Genomic DNA, 17,651 nt, shown 5'->3' on the forward strand with positions numbered 1-17,651 from the left:
TAAAAAAAAAAAAATAGACATAAAATAAAAATAGAAATAGAAGGTTTAATTTTAATTTTCATCAAGCTTTAATTTTAAAACTTACCCTTCTGATTCTCCACCCTAGCTGTCAGATGGTGGGAAAAATTCTGTATATAGTACACATGGAATCTTTATAGGAATCCAGGGGGCACCCTGTTAGTCCAGTGTGAGAACTTAGGAGAAACCAGCCAAGGAAACCAGGCCCAATATTCCTGTAGAGTGAACAGGCAGTGCTTTTATTTTCCTCTTTAAATGTTTTTGGAGGGGTTTAAATGATAAAAGTAATAAATAATAGTCATAGTAATACAACACTGGGTGTTGTGCTGATTATATTTTCTGAATGTGCCAGGAAATATTTGCTACTTTGCTTTTTGGCTTCAACCTTGGTTTGTAAATGTAATCTGCCTTTTTAGTTAATAGTAATTAGAATATTTATAAATCATTTTCATAATAAAATAATCCTTTCTTAAATGAAGGGGGGGAAAATCGGAGGGGGAGATGAACCATGAGAGACTATGGACTCTGAGAAACAAACTGAGGGTTCTAGAGGGGAGGGGATGGGAGGATGGGTTAGCCCAGTGATGGGTATTAAGGAGGACACTTACTGCATGGAGCACTGGGTGTTATACACAAACAATGAATCATGGAACACTACATCAAAAACTAATGATGTAATGTATGGTGACTAACACAACATAATAAAATAAAATTGATTAAAATAAATAAATAGATAATCCTTTCTTAATCTATAGCTCAAAAAGTTATTGTAGGATTAAATATGATAATATATGCAAAGTATCTATATAATATTTTATTTATAATAAGCCTTCAGTGAATGATATAACAACAGTTGCAGCAGCAGCTAATGGCACTGTTCTAAGCTTTTACTTGTAGTCCTCAGAACTAATCAGGTTTGGGTATTTTACTGTTGCCATTTTACAGATGAAGATACAGAGATACAGAGAAGTTACATGATTTGCACAGTCATACAACTAGTGGGTAGTGTTCAAACTTTGGCAATCTACCACTATGCTAAAGCTTCCTTTTACCATAACTGCTACTATCATCTTTTTGCCCCAGTTGATCATAAAGGCAGGACTCCTGAATAAAGCTTACCATGCTCACCTGCGTTAAGAGTGCCACACTAAAAAAAAAAAAAGTGCCACACTATCATGTATATAATGAATCTAGAAACAAGTCACAGCCCTGTTGTACAGCTACAGATTGGTTGTATGAGGTATTTTTTCCAAATATGTAGTAAGAAAAGTGATTGCAAATACAAAGTTCAATATATTTTCTGTATTTGTAGATTTGTGTCTGTTCCATACTCTCTCCAACCCCCATTCTTTATTATAGACTTAGCATAGCAGTGGAAGAAGATGAGATAGGAAGAAGGGAAGCAGGGCTAAGGACAGTTATAAAAACCACCAATGACCGAAGTTGGAGAGGCCCCTTAAAGACGTGGTCCGGCCCCTTATCCTTTCCCTCCTATTATAGAAGAGAAAGAGATGCCCTAAGTGAGAAAGGCATTGACTGCAAGTCAGAAACCCTTCCCCTGTCTGGTTCTTGGTCATTGATCAGACCAGAAGTTAGACTTGATGATTTCTAAGGGCCAATACACCTTTGGAAATTATTTGAGACCAAATGGAAGTTACTTGAAATTGCGGCAAATGAATATAAAATTACTCCACATATACTTCAATAAATCATTTTATTTCCCTAGACATAAAATAAAAATAGAAATAGAAGGTTTAATTTTAATTTTCATCAAGCTTTAATTTTAAAACTTATCCTTCTGATTCTCCACCCTAGCTGTCAGATGGTGGGAAAAATTCTGTATATAGTATATATGGACTCTTTATAATAATCCAGGGGGCACCCTGTTAGTCCAGTGTGAGAACTTAGGAGAAACCAGCCAAGGAAACCAGGCCCAATATTCCTGTAGAGTGAACAGGCAGTGTTTTGGTATTTTTCTTTTTACCCTATAGAGGAGATTATAAAAAGCATTTTCCAGTTAGGGACTCCATTTTCCTCCAAGGAATTCTGCTTCCAGGAAAATGGAATGGATGTACTTTTCCCTGCTTTTCCTACTAAGTACCAAAATCCCTGCATATTCAGTAACATGTAGGAAGGCAAGAGAAAGAACACAGAGAAACAAAAAAATAGAACAAACAGAAAACAAATAATAAAGTGGCATTGAAGCTCTAACATACCAATAATTACATTACATGTAAATGGTCAAAATACACCAATTAAAAAACAAAGATTGGCAGAGTGGATTAAAAAACATTACCTAAGTATGTGCTGTCTTCAGACATCCCAGTTCAAATATAATTATATAGGTAGATTGAAAGTAAAAGAATGGAAGAAGATACATCATGTAAACATTAATCAAAAGGAACCAGGAATGACTGTATTAATATTAGATAAAATAGACTTCAGAGCAAAGAAAATTACGAGGGACAGAGAGGGACATTGCATAATAATAATAAAAGGACAGAAGACATAGCAATCCTAAACGTGTGTGCACCAAACAAGAGAGCTGCAAAATATAAGAAGCAAAGCCGATAGAACTGAAAGGAGTAATGGACAAATCCCCAATTACAGTTGGGTACTTAAGCACACCTCTCTCAACAATTGATAGAACAAGACAGAAAATTAGCAAGGATATAGAAGAATTCAACCACAGTATCAACCAACAGGATTTAATAGACTTTTATAGAACACTTCACCCAAAACATCTGAGTTTCAGATAGGCATTAGATAGGCAGCCACCTGTGCTTTGCTTATACCTCCTTAGAAATAGTTTCTAAACCCAAACCAGGACATGGGGTATATGAAAGTTTTATTTGTTTTTCTGTATACGTTTAGTGACTATGTAACACATATGACATATAGTCAAGTGTTTAATGTTTTTAACTAAAAGAGGTAATTATATAAAGGTATTTTCCAATTTTTCTACACCAGAGTTCTAAGCACCCTCTTTGAGAAGTGGGCTGATTAAGCTGCACATAAGAGAAAGGAATCATCCATCCAGCTGTAGCAGTTGACCTGCTATGTCTTCCAGAGACCCCAAGTGCAGGCATCAAGAAACAGATAGTTTGGGGGTGCCTGGGTGGTTCAGTTGGTTAAGCGACTGCCTTCGGCTCAGGTCATGATCCTGGAGTCCCGGGATCGAGTCCCGCATCGGGCTCCCTGCTCAGCGGGGAGTCTGCTTCTCCCTCTGACCCTCCCCCCTCTCATGCTGTCTCTCTCTCTATCTCATTCTCTCTCTTAAATAAATAAAATCTTAAAAAAAAAGAAAAGAAAAGAAACAGATAGTTCAGACATGACACACTACCCTCCTTGGCTCAAGGCAGCCAGAGTCTTCCAGCCACATTGCTGCTTGGGGAGCCCTGGGATTCCTTTTCCACACAACCACTGTAGAGTGATACTATGTGCAAATTAGACTCTAGACTGAGCTCCCAGCTGCCTTGCTTCATCTCTGTGCCAAACAACTAACGTGCAAACAAACTTTTGGAGCACAGCTCTGCTATTTCTGCCATCCTTCCTTCTCTGATTTTCTATTCTCTTTGTTCTAGATCTGGCCTTCTGATGTTCAAGTGAGCGGTACTTCAGGGGTCTTTTTCCCTGTTACCCACTCAGTCTGTGTACCTTGGGGAAAGGCAAAGCAGGCAAAAATTACTTGTCTTTTTTCTTTGGGTTCTTGGTTCATGGTTTACATGGGTCTTAATTAAGTCTCCTGGGAGTGACCCTAGGCTGATCCTTAACCAAGAATTTCAGTCATCCTAGCCAGCCTCTTCCTACCTGTCCGCTTGGGATTCCACATCACCCTGGTCTCTTCTTGCAACAAGTACTCCGGAAACTGCCTTTGCCCAGGCTTGCCCTGGCTATCCCTTAGGTGATTCCCATTACCTTGCTTACTATAAAAGGAAGATGGTTTCAGCTGAGCGAGACCAATACTCATAAGACCTGGGCTTTTGCAAATGATTAATGGGCTCCTGCCGAGCTTATATCCCATGAATGGTGAAGGTAATCAGTATTCAAACCAACCCACTTGAGTCGGAAGGTATGATTTTTAGGTTACACAAAGAGAGGGCTCACCAAGGGAAAGGAAGACTGGCTCCAAGATCATTCTCGGTGGTCTGTGCCATCCGTGACATCCCCTGCAGACCTGTTTCTCTGGCTTTCCTGTCATCTAGACAGTGACCTTTAACACGCCCGCTTGACTTTTAGGAAGCCTTGCAGTGTTTGCACATTATGTAATGTCTGTGCTCCAGTAGAAATCTCACAGAAACAAACGGAGGAAGTTTGCTAGTCCAAATAGTGGATAATAAATCCTGCCCTATCTAGATAGACACTGATTTTCTGTATCCTTTAGTTTATACACATATTTTTTTGTTGTAGTAAGGTCTGAAAAATTCAAGGAACCAAAATATTCAAGTATTTCAAATGCTATTGCCCTTTTGGCAAAGAAGGCACTTCCTACAGGCTGGGAGTCTATGCATTAGCCTTCTTCAGCAGATTGAGGGAGTGAAACATCACTTCCTACCCAGCATTCAAAGAGTACCCTAATTCTAGTTAGCATACTTTATAAACTGTACCACCATGTTCATCAGATCAATTTGCGTAATCAGATTGTTTTAAATGTTGTTTTTAAAGAAAATATATGGGGTTTTTTTTAGCTTAATTTTAATTCTGGAATGTTTGCTACTGCATATTTTCTTTACAATAGATGTTCTTCTGTTTCATAAGAAATAGGCTTTTCACTGAGACAGCTAAATTGGATCTCTTGATCAAAGCTAAAAGCAAATATATTTTAGCTTAGCAATATCACAGGTCAAGATAATTAAAAAATATTCTAGGGTCATTAGTTAGGCCAAATTCATGTTTTAATTCATATCAGTTATCTATCTAGAAAAACATAGTGCAGAGACAAAGGGCATTCCTGGTAGGTTCTGTTACTTTGTTGCATACATTCTTATAAAAAAAGCTTTCATTATCTTTCCTTTCCTTGATCTATATGGAAATAACTGTTTTAAACATGTACAGTGATATGAAAAGAACACACTTCTTCTCAAAATATTTTTAACTCAATCTCAGAATAATTTTTTGAGTAAGACAAAACCAGACTCCCATGTTACCTATTCTCTCATTTATGTGTGTAGCTTAGAAAAATCTATTGTTAAAAGGCAACTGCAGCTTTAATAATTCATGGAAATTTAGCCTAAAATGCAACATGACAGAAAAGTTTTGTGTGTGTGTATGTGGTCGGTATTAGGATTTAGGACAAAAGGTGATTGGATACAACACTAGGATATCACCTCAGATTTAGAATTCAATGATTCAATGAAAGTTTTACTATATTTTTCTAAAGAAATTTATATGTATATATTATCTGCTACTCTAAAAAGTTGTATTATTTTTCCCCAAAAGAAAAAAAATCGTACATCTTGAGTTGTGTTTTTCCCTTTGGTGAACTCAGCATCACAGAGGTAAGATGATCTGTTTGCAGACTGAATGGATGGTTATAATAAAATAAAATAAATATATAAAATATATAAAATAAAATAAAATAAATAAAATAAATAAAATATAAATATTTTATAAAAATATATAAAATAAAATAAAATAAAATATAATAAAATCAAACAAACGGCATTCTACTGTGAAACCTTACAGGAGGCTCTAGATTACCTGTCACCAAACCAGCATGACAACTTGGCTTCCAGTCCCCAAGTTCTACCTCGGAAAACTGTGTGTGCATCTGCCCCATATCACTCACTGTGGGTGTACCTCTCTCTGCATTTTCCCTCACTGCTGAGACCAGTGCTTTATGAGGCCTAATTTTTGGTCAGTCTTCAACAGAATCTCTTAGACTCTCCCTCTTCCCTGCAGTGATTTGTGCTAGTCTTATACTAGTACCTCCCAGCTCAGCTCACCAGTGTCCCTGTGTGTCTGCCTTCAGTTCTGGTCTCCACTGTAACATCAGCTCATGCACCACTTCAAGGAAAGCAGCAGGTTTTTCCTCCTGGCCACCACCCCCCACACCTCCCAAAAAAACCAACACCAGCTCAGTCCCTTCCCATTTCATTTAACAACGCTTACTGACACCTGCCATGAACCAAGTACTCAGCTAAGCCCTGAAAAAAATAGTAAATGAAATAAAGCTCCTCCTGCCTTTAAGCTCACTTCCAGCATGGCAAGGGAGACAAATGTGAAGAATTGTCATCTGTCACAGGGCTATCATGAGAACAGATGCCCAGCATGAGTGGTGCCAATAAAGGAGAAATCAGTTCTACCTAGGTAAGGAAGGGAGAAGACAAATGAATTTGGACTTGAAGATGAGTTGGGATTTTTCCAGAAAGACAGAATAGCATCAAGACAGGTGATGGAGTTCAGCAGAAAGCAGTTTTCCGTCGTAGATTATGTGTACTTGGAGAACTTAGTGATGCCATCTGACCTGTGAGCTGAAAGTCTTACTGGTCTTCCAACGTCAGCCCCCACTCCTTTCATTCCATTAGCCACTCTCCTGCGAGGGGAAGTCCTGTAGTGATACTTGAACACTAAGCAGGTTTCAGAAGATACAGTAGCAAATAGAATAGAATATTAGACTCCTCGGTGAGTTTTCTTATACCTCTATTTAGATTTGTAATGGGAAAAAAGTAAACAATTCATTCACATTCTTCTAAATCATTCTCTTTCCTTCATGTTCATGTTTTTGTTTCCATTACTCCTGCTCCTGGATATTTCCTTCACAGTGGTGCTTGAAACTCTGAATTCTGGGTTTCCAGGAATGCTGTTGACAGTCATTGCCAAGAGAAATGTGTTTTCCCCTTAGGAAATTACATGTCCATTTGGTATTATTATTTCTGACCACTGTGTTGTGTTATGAGCATTTCTGAGGAATGAAAAAGATGGCTTCCTTGGAGCAATTACTGGAAAGGAAACTGGTATGTTACTTTCTTTAAAAAAAAAAAAAGTATATACCCAGGGGCACCTGGGTGGCTCAGTCCAAAAAAAAAAAAAAAAAAGTATACTTAGATCAGAAATTATCAGGGGAAAAAAAAGAATAGAAATAAAGATAGGGTGAGGTACATTCCCTGATTAAAAAGAAAAAAAATTTACTTTTAGAAATACAAAATTCCTTATAAGTTATTTGAATTTTTAAGTTGTTTCTGATTCAGGAATAACACTACAGAAAAGTGATTAAAACATGAATGTTTTTACCTCCATGAATTATCCCAAAGTAAACTCCCATGTAACTCCTACCCAGCTCAAGAGTCACTGTTGCCTCGATCTCAGAAACCTCCCTTATTGGCCCTGCACATCCAAAAATCCACTTCTGAGCTCATTTGGGTTGTTGACAAAGTCCAGTTTATGTGACTTTATGACTGAGGTACTTACTGTCTTGCTCACTGTGAGCCAGGGGTCCCTCTCAGCTTCTAGAGGTCACTCTTCGTTCCCTTCCACATGAACTCTAGCTTCAAACCAGCAGTGGTACTTCTAATCCTTTTAGCACTTTGAATCTCTGACTTCCTCTTCTCCCACCAGCCAGAGGATAACTCAAATTTTGAAGGACTTGTGTGATTAGGTTAGGCCCACCAGGATAATCATCCTTAAAGTCATCTCTGCTGTATAACATAACCTAGTCATGGGGGTAAGATGTCATCAGATTCACAGGTGACACCCACACTCAAAAGGGAGGAGACTGTAGAAGGGCAAGGATTATCTGTGTCAGCTTAGAATTCTGCCTACCATAGACCACTATTTTCTGCTGCTCTTAAATGCTACCTCTGTCTGTCAAAAACCCAATATCCATATATGTGTAGTCATTTCTGGAAGAGTTTATATAAAATCAGTATTATTTCTTCCTTAAATGTTTGGTAGAGTGGACCAATGAAGTCCTCTTACCCTGGAGTTTTCTTTGTGAAAAGGCTTGTAATTACAAATTTAATTTCTTTAATAGATATAAGACTTTTCAGGTTATCTGTTTGTTTTCAAGTAAGCTTAAAATTTGTGACTTTGTTCATTTTATCTCAGTTGTTGAATTTCTTGGCATAAAGTTGTTTACAAGATTACCTGATTATCCTTTTGGCGTCTGTAAGATCTATAGGGTGTCACTTCTCTTTCCTGATATTGATAATGTTTTATATCTTATGTCTTCTCATGTATTTTTTTTTCCTGATCAGTCTGGTTAAAGGCTTATCAATTTTACTGAACTTGTTCTTGGTTTCATTTATTTTCTCAGTTGTTTTACTGCCTTCTGTTTCACTAATTTCTGCTATGAATATTATTATTTACTTTATTCTCCCTACTTTGGAGTTAATTTTCTAGTTTCCTACAGTGGAACTGAGGTCATTCATTTGAGATCTTTTTCCATTTCTAAAATAGGTTTTTAGTGCTTTATAAATTGCTCTCTAAATACTACTGTGGTCATGTCCCACAAATTTGGATATGATGTGTTTTTATTTTTATTCACTTCACAATACTCTCTTATTTCCCTTTAGATTTCTTCTTTGACCCAGGGGTTATTTCAAAATGGGTTATTTCATTTCTATATATTTGGCGATTTTCCAGGTATCTTTCTGTTATTGATTTCTAATTTAGTTCCATTATGGCCAGAGAACATGTTTTATATGATTTTAATTGATACATGTTTTATGGACCAGGATGTGACTTTACTTGGGAAATGCTTTGTGGATACTTGAAAAGAATGTATATTCTGTTCTTGATCGGGAGACTGTTCTATAGATGTGACTTAAGTCAAGTTGATTGATGGTGTCATTTTCTGTATCCTTACTGACTTTCTTTCTAACTGTTCTAATCAATTATTAGAAGATGAATATTGAAATCTCCAACTATATTTGTGGATTTGTCTGTTTCTTTTTATATTTCTGTTAGTTTTTACTTCACATATTTTGAAGTTCAAACATATTAGGTGCAAAAACATTTAGGACTTTTATACCTTCCTGATGAATTGACCCTTTATCTCTGGTAATATTCTTGTCTCTGAAATCCAGTCTTTCTGATATTAATGTAGTCATTCCACCTTCCTTTGGGCTAATGTTAGCATGATGTATCTTTTTCCATTTTTTAACTTTTAGCCTATTTATGTCTTTATATGTAAGATCCACTTCTTGTAGGCAGCAAATAGTTGAATCTTGCTTTCTTACCCACTCTGCCTTTTGATTCGAATGTTGAGACAATTTATATTTAATGTAGTTATGAATTGGGCTGGCTTAAATCTGTAATCCTGACATATATTTTCTATTTGTCTCCTTTGTTCTTTGTTCCATTGTTGCTTTTTTCCTACCTTCCTATGAATCAGTTGGGTATTTTTTATGGTTTCATCTCCTTCATTGGCTTATTAGTCATTCTTTGTTTTGCTGTGTCAGTGGTCACTTTAGGATTTACAATGAACACTTTAACTCTTATAGTCTTCAAATGATATTATACCACTTGAAGTATGCCATAAGAAACTTAACAACAGTGAGCCCTTTCTCCCTCCTAGCATTTGTGATACTGTTGTTATATATTTACTTCTTTGATATGTTATTACTGTTTTTGATTAAACAGTCAATTGTCTTATAAAGTGATATAAATAACAGAGAAATGTATTTTAAATTTACTCACATAATTACTATGTCTGATGTCCTTTATCTCTTTGTGTAGACACAATTTCCATCAGATATCATCTTGCTTTCAGTATTTCTCATAACATTTCTTGTAATTCCTCTGATAGTTAATTCTTTCAGCTTTTGTATGTCTGGAAATGTATTTTCTCTCCATTTTTGAAAGCTATTTTCACTGACTATAGAATTATAGATTGGCAAGTTTTTTTCCCCTTTCATTACTTTAGAAATGTTCCTCCATTGTCTCCTAGTTACATCATTTCAAGAAGAAATCTGCTGTCATGTTAACTCTTGGTTCCTCTGTATGTAATACAGTTGACCCTTGAACAATATGAGGGATGGGGCACCAACCCCCTGTGCAGTCAAAAATCTGTGTATAACTTTTGACTCCCCAAAAATCTAACTATTAATAGCCTACTGTTGATCAGAGCCTTACCAATAACATAAACAGTCAATTAACACATGCTGTGTATGTTGCATTTTTATATACTGTATTCTTACAATAAAGTAAGCTAGAGAAAAGAAAACATTATTGAGAAAATCAGAAGTAAGAGAAAATACATTTACAGTACTGTCCTGTATTTATCAGAAAGAATCCGTGTATAAGTGGACCCACACACTTCAAACCCATGCTGTAAAAGGGTCAACTGTAAATCGTTTTTCTCTGTCTACTTTTAAGATTTTCTCTTTATCACTAGTTTGAAGCCATTCATTATATACTTTGGTATAGTTTTCTTCATGGTTCTTGTGCTTTGGGATTCTTTAAGCTTCTTGAATTTGTGGGTTTATGGTTGTAATATTTTAATATTTTTTCAGGTATTTTTTCTGTACCTCCCTCCTTCAGGGACTCCAATTACATGGTATATGATGTATGACACTACTTTGAAGTTCACTTGTGGTTCACCGAGGTTCTGGTCTTCCCCTTGCCCCCCCCCCACCCCAGTTTCTTTCTTTCTGTGTTTCCTTTTGGATAGTACCTATTGCTATGTCTTCAGTTCACTAATTTTTCTTTTATGATATCTACTCTGCTGTTATCCCATCTGGTGTATTTTTCATCTCTAGAAGTTTGATATGAGTCTTTCTTATATCTTCCCTAATTCTGTTTAACATGCTCAATATTTCTCACTTCTCAAATATATGGAATAGGTTATAAAACTTTCAATATCTGTGAATACCAATTTTTAAAAAATAGCCTAATTTTGATATAATTAAAATGCAATAAAACTCACTCTTCAGTGGTTGTTTTTTAGTATATTCTCAGAGTAATGCAACCTTGACAAATGTCTGACTTTAGAATATTTTCATCACCTCAAAAAGAAACCCCATGCCCATCACTCCCCATTTCCACCTTCCCCCAGTCCCTGACAACCACTAATCTACTTTCTCTCTCAATGTATTTGCCTATAATGGACATTTAACATAAAAGGAATTATACAGTACGTGGCCCTTTGTGACTTGCTTCTTTCATTTAGCATGGTGTGTCCAGGGTTCATTTATGTTGTAGCATGTATCAGTACTTCATTATTGCTCAATAATATTCATTTTATGCATATTTTGGTTTTCCATTCATCAGTTGATGACCATACAGATTGTTTCTACTTTTTGGTTATCATGGACAGTGTTGCTGTACATGTTCACATCAAATTTTCTGTGGACCTCTGTTTTCAGTTCTCTTGGGTTTGTGCATACAAATGGAATTGCTGGATATATGCGGTAACTCTATATTTAACATTTTGAGCAACTGTCAAACTATTTTCCAAAGTGCCTGTACCAATTTACAGTGCCACCCACAGTGTATGAGGGCTTCAGTTTCTCTGCATCCCTGTCAACACTGGCTTTTGTTTGTCTTTTTTCTTGTAGCCATCCTGTTAGATGTGCTATGGTATGACACTGTGGTTTTGATTGCATTTTTTTGATGACTAATGATGTTGAGCAGCTTTTCACACACTTACTGGCCATCTGTACTTCTTTAGAGTAAGGTCTATTCAAATCCTTTGCCCATTTTTATTTATTTATTTTAAGATTTATTTATTTATTTTAGAAAGAGAAAGAGAGCGCATGCGAGCATGGGGGTGAGGAGCAGAGGAAGAGGGAGAGAGAAACTCAAGCACACTCCAAGCTGGGTGTGTGGAGCCCAATGGAGGGCTCAAGCTCATGACCCTGAGATTACAACCTGAGCCAAAACCAAGAGTTGGACACTTAACTAACTGTGCCACTAGGTACTCCCTTTTGCCCATTTTTAATCAAGTTTTATATAAAGAGTTCTTTATATATTCTGGATACTAGATCCTTATTGGATATACGATTTTTTTTTTCATTCTTTGGGTTGTCTTTTCACTTTCTCGATGGGGTCCTTTACAGTGCGAACGGTGGTAATTTTTATGAAAACCAGTTTATTTTTCCTTTTCTCACTTGTGCTTTTAGTGTCATGTCTTAGAACCCATTGCCTCATCTGAGATCACAAAGATTTATTCTTATATTTCCTTCTAAGACTTTTATAGATAGATTTAATTGTTAAATTAAGGACTGTGATCCATTGTTAATTAATTTTTGTATATGGTATAAGGTAGTGGTCCAACTCATTCTTGTGTGTGTGTATATCCAGTTTTCCCAGCACCATTACTTGAATGTTTGCCAATTTTATTATCTTTGTCATTTTGGAGTCAGTTTTAACTATTTTTTTTCCTTATTTTGGGTTGTATTTTCTTGCCTTTCATGTTTGATAACTGTTTATGGCATGCTTTACATTGTTAATTTTACCTTTTTGGGTGCTGGATATTTTTGTATTTATGTAGATATTCTTGAGCTTTGTTACAGGACAGTTATGTTATTTGGAAATAGTTTAATACTTTCTGTTCTTGCTTTTAAGCTTTGTTAGTTGGTTGCAAGACACATTTAGTTTACGGCTAATTTCACCCCATTACCAAGGCAAAACTTTTCCAAGTTCTACAGTTGATACACCATGAATTACGAGATTTTCCTACTAGGCCAGTGGAAACAATAACTACTCTCAGTTTGGGCATTGTTCCCTCCAAGTCCTTTCAGGTGGTTCATTCCCCAGCTTCTGGTGGTGTCCGACATGATAGTGCCAATTAGTACTTAGCTGGAGCTGAAGAGAAACCCTCTGCTGATCTCTGGAGCTTCCTCCCCACCCCCTCTTTCGGCAGCTCTCTCCCCTCCACTACTCTGCCCTACAAAACCAGGGCACTGACCTCCCCAGAATACCAGCTCGGTCTCCTTGTTTTACAGTGTGTCCAGAATTTGTTTGAATCAGCGGTGGTAAAGTGACACGCATGGAGAACTGCCTTTGGAGTAAGAGTTTATTACCTACAGTTCCCAGGAAGAGACAGGGTAGAAGGAAGGCATGAGGAAAGTGCAGGATGCCAGGGGCCACCTTGTTTGGATGGAGAGATTATTGACACTGATTAATTCCAGACAGCAATAGAAAAAAATATAAGTTTTCCAAAATTTTAGGTACAGCTAACCACTTGGTGAATAAAACAGAATTTGTGCTTTCAGACTATTTAGTGAAAAGAAATTTTTAAGAGATAGTAAAGGGGCATGTGGCTGGCTCAGTCAAAAGAGCATGCGACTCTTGATCTTAGGGTTGTGAGTTCGAGCCCCATGTTGGGTGTAGGGATTACTTAAAAAAAATAAATGAACTTTAAAATAAATAGGAGAAGAAAACATCATTCACTAAAGGGAGTAGAAAGGAGAGTTGGAAATCAAAAGAAAGCAAAGCATATACAAAACAGGATGACTGGAGTCAGACCAGATCTCTCTTATATTAATATATGTGACTGTGTTAAGTCCCTTTATTTAAGAGATACTTTCAAATTACATTTTTAAAGAGGTCTGCTTATGATTTCAAGAGACATACTTAAAACAAAATGAGGAAAGATTGAAAAATAAAGAAAAGGACACATACATCAGGCAGATGATGACAGAAAAGCAAGCAAAGTGACAGTAATACACCAATCAAAATGGAACCCAAGGCACACAGCATTTAATGAAAATTTGCAGACCAGTACGAGAAAGCCACATAAATTCACATTGTCTCGGATTCTCTTCCTCTTTCTCCGATATGTGACATCTTGAAACGGAGAGGGTCAACTTTGCTCATTATGCAGTCAGTACAATGGAACTAACCCTCAGTAAAAACTCTTAGGGAGCCTTTAAACCTATTTTAAAATAAACATTCATTTTAGTTGTAACTTTAAAAAATAAATAAATAAAAGGTCAGGAAAGTTTCACATTAGTAACTGCATGCAGTTTCCCTGGTATACATGAGTTAGCTGTAGAAGTGTGTGCTTTTACTCCTTAAATCACAAAAACACATCGATCGGGTACACCATACCCCATCAGCTGTGGTGGCTGACATTCGGCAGTCCTGTCGCTGCTGTGTGCCACTGTCGAGAAAGGCAGGTGAGGGGAACATACCTCTCTTGGCCTCAGTGACACCTCACATCAGCAAGACAGTGCTTGCTGAAAGGAAAAGGGGGAACAGGAATTAAATCCAATTAACTTGACATTTGTGTTCGTTCTCTGTATTCTAAATGTTTGACTCTTTTTTTTAAATGTAGCTAATGTTGCCTACCTTGGGGGCCAAGAAATGATGAAGGTGGTGAAGAGAGACAACGAAACCATAAAGACATACTTACCTAAGGTAATCACTTTGGTGCTGCAAGGAAGTAAGTAGATGGGCAGAAATATTTACTGAGCATGAAGTGCTAGAATTGGTTAAGAGTCTGTAAGACCTCAAGGGTTTGTAGATTTCACACAGAGTTCTACTTCTAGTTCAAATAAGGCAGATCTTGAAAGTTGCATAGGAAGTAAGTAAAGCTGACTATACACTTCAGTATATTCTTAAATAAAGTTTACCACCTGTTTTTGTTAGGTTTGTTTCTAGAATCAGTGCTTCTGTCTAGGGTCTTATACTGAGGAGATCTCAATAATATTTATCAAATAAATGAGTTATATCAAAATGTGAGTAAAACACTGGACAAGAACTAACATCACTATGACCTGTTGACTCAGCCTGTCTTTCTTTATTCTCCAGTGCATTAGAATAGGAATGTTCAGCTCTGACACCAAGACCAGATTTCTATACAAGGAGGTGCAGAAAGGCAAAGATTGAAATATTTAGCATTTGGGAGTTACTGCTCCAAATGTTAGCATCTTTTTTTATTTTATTTTATTTTATTTATTTATTCCAGAGAAAGAGAGAGCATGGGCAGGGAGAGGGGCAGAGGGAGAGGGAGAAGCAGACTCCCCGCTGAGCAGGGAGCCTGGTGGGGGGCTTGATCCCAGGACCCCAGGATCATGACCTGAGCCGAAGGCAGACACCCAACTGACTGAGCCACCCAGGCACCCCCAAATGTTAGAGTCTTACACAAACACATTTGGAAGCACCAGTCTCTGAAACTGTGAGGGTACTGTGTTTGAGAATATGTCTAAGAACCCTAGAATTGGTGGCTCTGGTACTCCCATGGCATCATTTGTCTGCTGTCCATTCTGAATAGGATAGAACTGAACTGTCTAAATATGATAGCCACCAGCCACGTGTGGTTCTTTGTGGCTAGTCTGAAAGGAGATGTGCTGTAAGTATAACAGACATATTGGATTTCAGAAACTTAGTACCCATAAGAGATAAAATATTTCAATAATATTTTTATATCGATTACATGTTGAAATGATAATATTTTAGACTATTGGGATAAATAAAATAGACTGTTAAAAATAATTTCATCCATTCTTTTATACTTTTTAATGTAGCTACTAGAAAGTTTTAAAGTACATATGTGCTTATATATTTCTGGGGGGCTGTGCTAATCTAGAATCTAGAGCTTTACAGTCAGTGCTGAGCTGTGACATCTGCAGGGCCCAGTGCAGTGAGCCCTGCTGAGTAGTCAGCTCTTCCAGGGCCCAAGAACCTACAGTCTGCAAGTCATATCTCAGATACCCTCCCCTTAGGTTTAGAATGTCTTCATAAACTTTGAGACATTTGACTTCAACTTGCTACAGTGTTAATTCATATTTCTAGAACCCAATACAATTATCTTAAAGCAAAAATGTATATGTTCTCTTAAAAAAATATTTTCAGAATATTGATCTATAGGAGCTTCACCCGGAGAGGACTTTTGAAAATCTGTGTTTGACTTATGGCCATAGTGGTCATCTTTTTCTAAAACAGCATTTGGCTAGAGATTGAAATTTTGAAGCCAGAAGGAAACCCTCACTAGCTGAATGGGGGAGGTTGGGGCCTCAGAAAAACACTTTTCTCCAGGGCTTTCAGCTGTTTCCAGTCACTGAAGGATGTAAAAATACAAGAAAAACAGTATTTTATTTTTCAGCTAAATTATAAGTGAATTTGTTTCAAAAATGCATTTAAGTTCTCAAGGCCAGAAGTTCATAAAAACAACTCAATTCCCAGTTAATAAGATGCCCACTTCCAAAATTCACACTTGCAGAATGACTAGACCCATCATGTGTCAAAGCCTGTCTTACCACCTGTGGAAGCCAGCTGCTATAAAGTACTCATCATTTCTGGATTCTGTTTGTATGTTGTGCTCAGAAAGAGGTCAAAAGAAGGTGCTAACTTATTCCTGTCCTAAGTTAAATCCATATGCAAGTGTAATCATTCCCAGATCGAAGTCTGCTTATGGTAACTGTGTCAGGACTGTAAGTTCACGGAAACTTTTAAAAGAGAAATGGGGGTATAATGGTAGATGGCAGGCCATTTCAAGGTTATTATTAACACAGTCACAGGAATAAACTTTTCCAACTACAGAGAATAGTTTTGTTTTGTTTTTTGAGACAGCACTAAAGGGACTTGTGGAATTTGGGAAAGCAAGGCATTGTTTAGTTTAATGATGCAAAACTACCTTGCCATTAATTGATTATCCTTTGTACCGGCTCAGTTTGATCTCTCCACTAGAATAAGCAAAACGAGGTACAGAGAGACAGAAAGTTTATTACAACTTTTTGTTTCTGTAATGAAGAAAGAGGAAACATGCTGTAATTTAATATTGGTGAAGGTTGATTCAACAGACGTCCCAGTCTGCTTGAGAAAATAAGGAAACTTGAAAGGGCACATAGTCTTAGGAAGGTGGTGGGCATTGCCTCTTGCCTTCCAAACAATCCTGATAAGTGTTTCAACTTGAAAACCGATTTTCAAGACTAGACATATCCCTTCTTAGATACTCTGGTCAAGGATACTCTGTCCCATTTCAGCCGCAAGTATAGGGGTTCAAAAACTTCCTACCTATCCAGGACTGTCCCGTGTGGAGACTCCATGAACCACATATTTTGTTGCAAAAATACTTTAAGGTATCTCAATTATTCAACAAATTTTAAAACAGTTCTGAAAAATGTGTCTTTGTGCCATCTAGTCAGGAAGCCACAAGAAAGTCTAAAAATAGTCTCTACTACATCATGTGGACGGCTTTGGGATTCTTTCTGATCCCCTAGAAAACTATCATACCATAATCAGCAGGCTTTGGCTCTACATTCAAATTTTCTACCACTGGATTTCCATTGTCCATGTGAAGAGAACTTTTATCTTCTTGAGGTAAATGGGCCTTTTTAACTCTGAAAAATCTACTGGGCTGATTGCCTGCCTCCCTCCCAGGTCTAGAGACATTATACATAGTATCAGACAGTTGCATTTATTAGCAGTGCTTCAGTACTACATAAAGTTGTTTCCCTTTCTTGGAGCAAATATACCAGACTCATAGTTGTTTCTAAAAGAGTGTACCATGACCTGTGGCATCATAGATCGTGTTCTGTCTTCACCGGACTGAATCCTACCTGTCGTTTAAAACTTGGCTCCAGAGGCGCCTGGGTCGCTCAGTTGTTAAGCGTCTGCCTTCGGCTCAGGTCATGGTCCCAGGGTCCTGGGATCGAGCCCCATGTCGGGCTCCCTGCTCGGCAGAAAGCCTGCTTCTCCCTCTCCCACTCCCCCTGCTTGTGTTCCTTCTCTCGCTGTGTCTCTCT

General features: G+C 37.3%; 1 protein-coding gene across 3 annotated transcripts in view; it reads left to right on the top strand.

Annotated features, from left to right (window-relative positions):
* The window catches only part of LDAH (lipid droplet associated hydrolase), a 92,060-nt gene extending 75,489 nt beyond the window's left edge, over positions 1–16,571 (top strand). For 2 of the 3 annotated variants that reach the window (XM_081797142.1, XM_081797143.1), the window contains exon 6: positions 14,240–16,571. In XM_081797142.1, coding sequence (XP_081653268.1) covers positions 14,240–14,355 — 116 coding nt within the window. In that variant the 3' untranslated portion in view covers positions 14,356–16,571. Of the gene's footprint in view, positions 1–5,457; positions 5,517–14,239 lie in introns of all 3 variants that reach the window. The other variant, XM_081797144.1, reaches the window with a different exon arrangement.
* The last annotated feature ends 1,080 nt before the right edge of the window (positions 16,572–17,651 follow it).

This window comes from Leptonychotes weddellii, chromosome 10, assembly GCF_054177405.1.
Source record: "Leptonychotes weddellii isolate Sample4059 chromosome 10, ASM5417740v2, whole genome shotgun sequence".
Taxonomy (NCBI): Eukaryota; Metazoa; Chordata; class Mammalia; order Carnivora; family Phocidae; genus Leptonychotes; species Leptonychotes weddellii.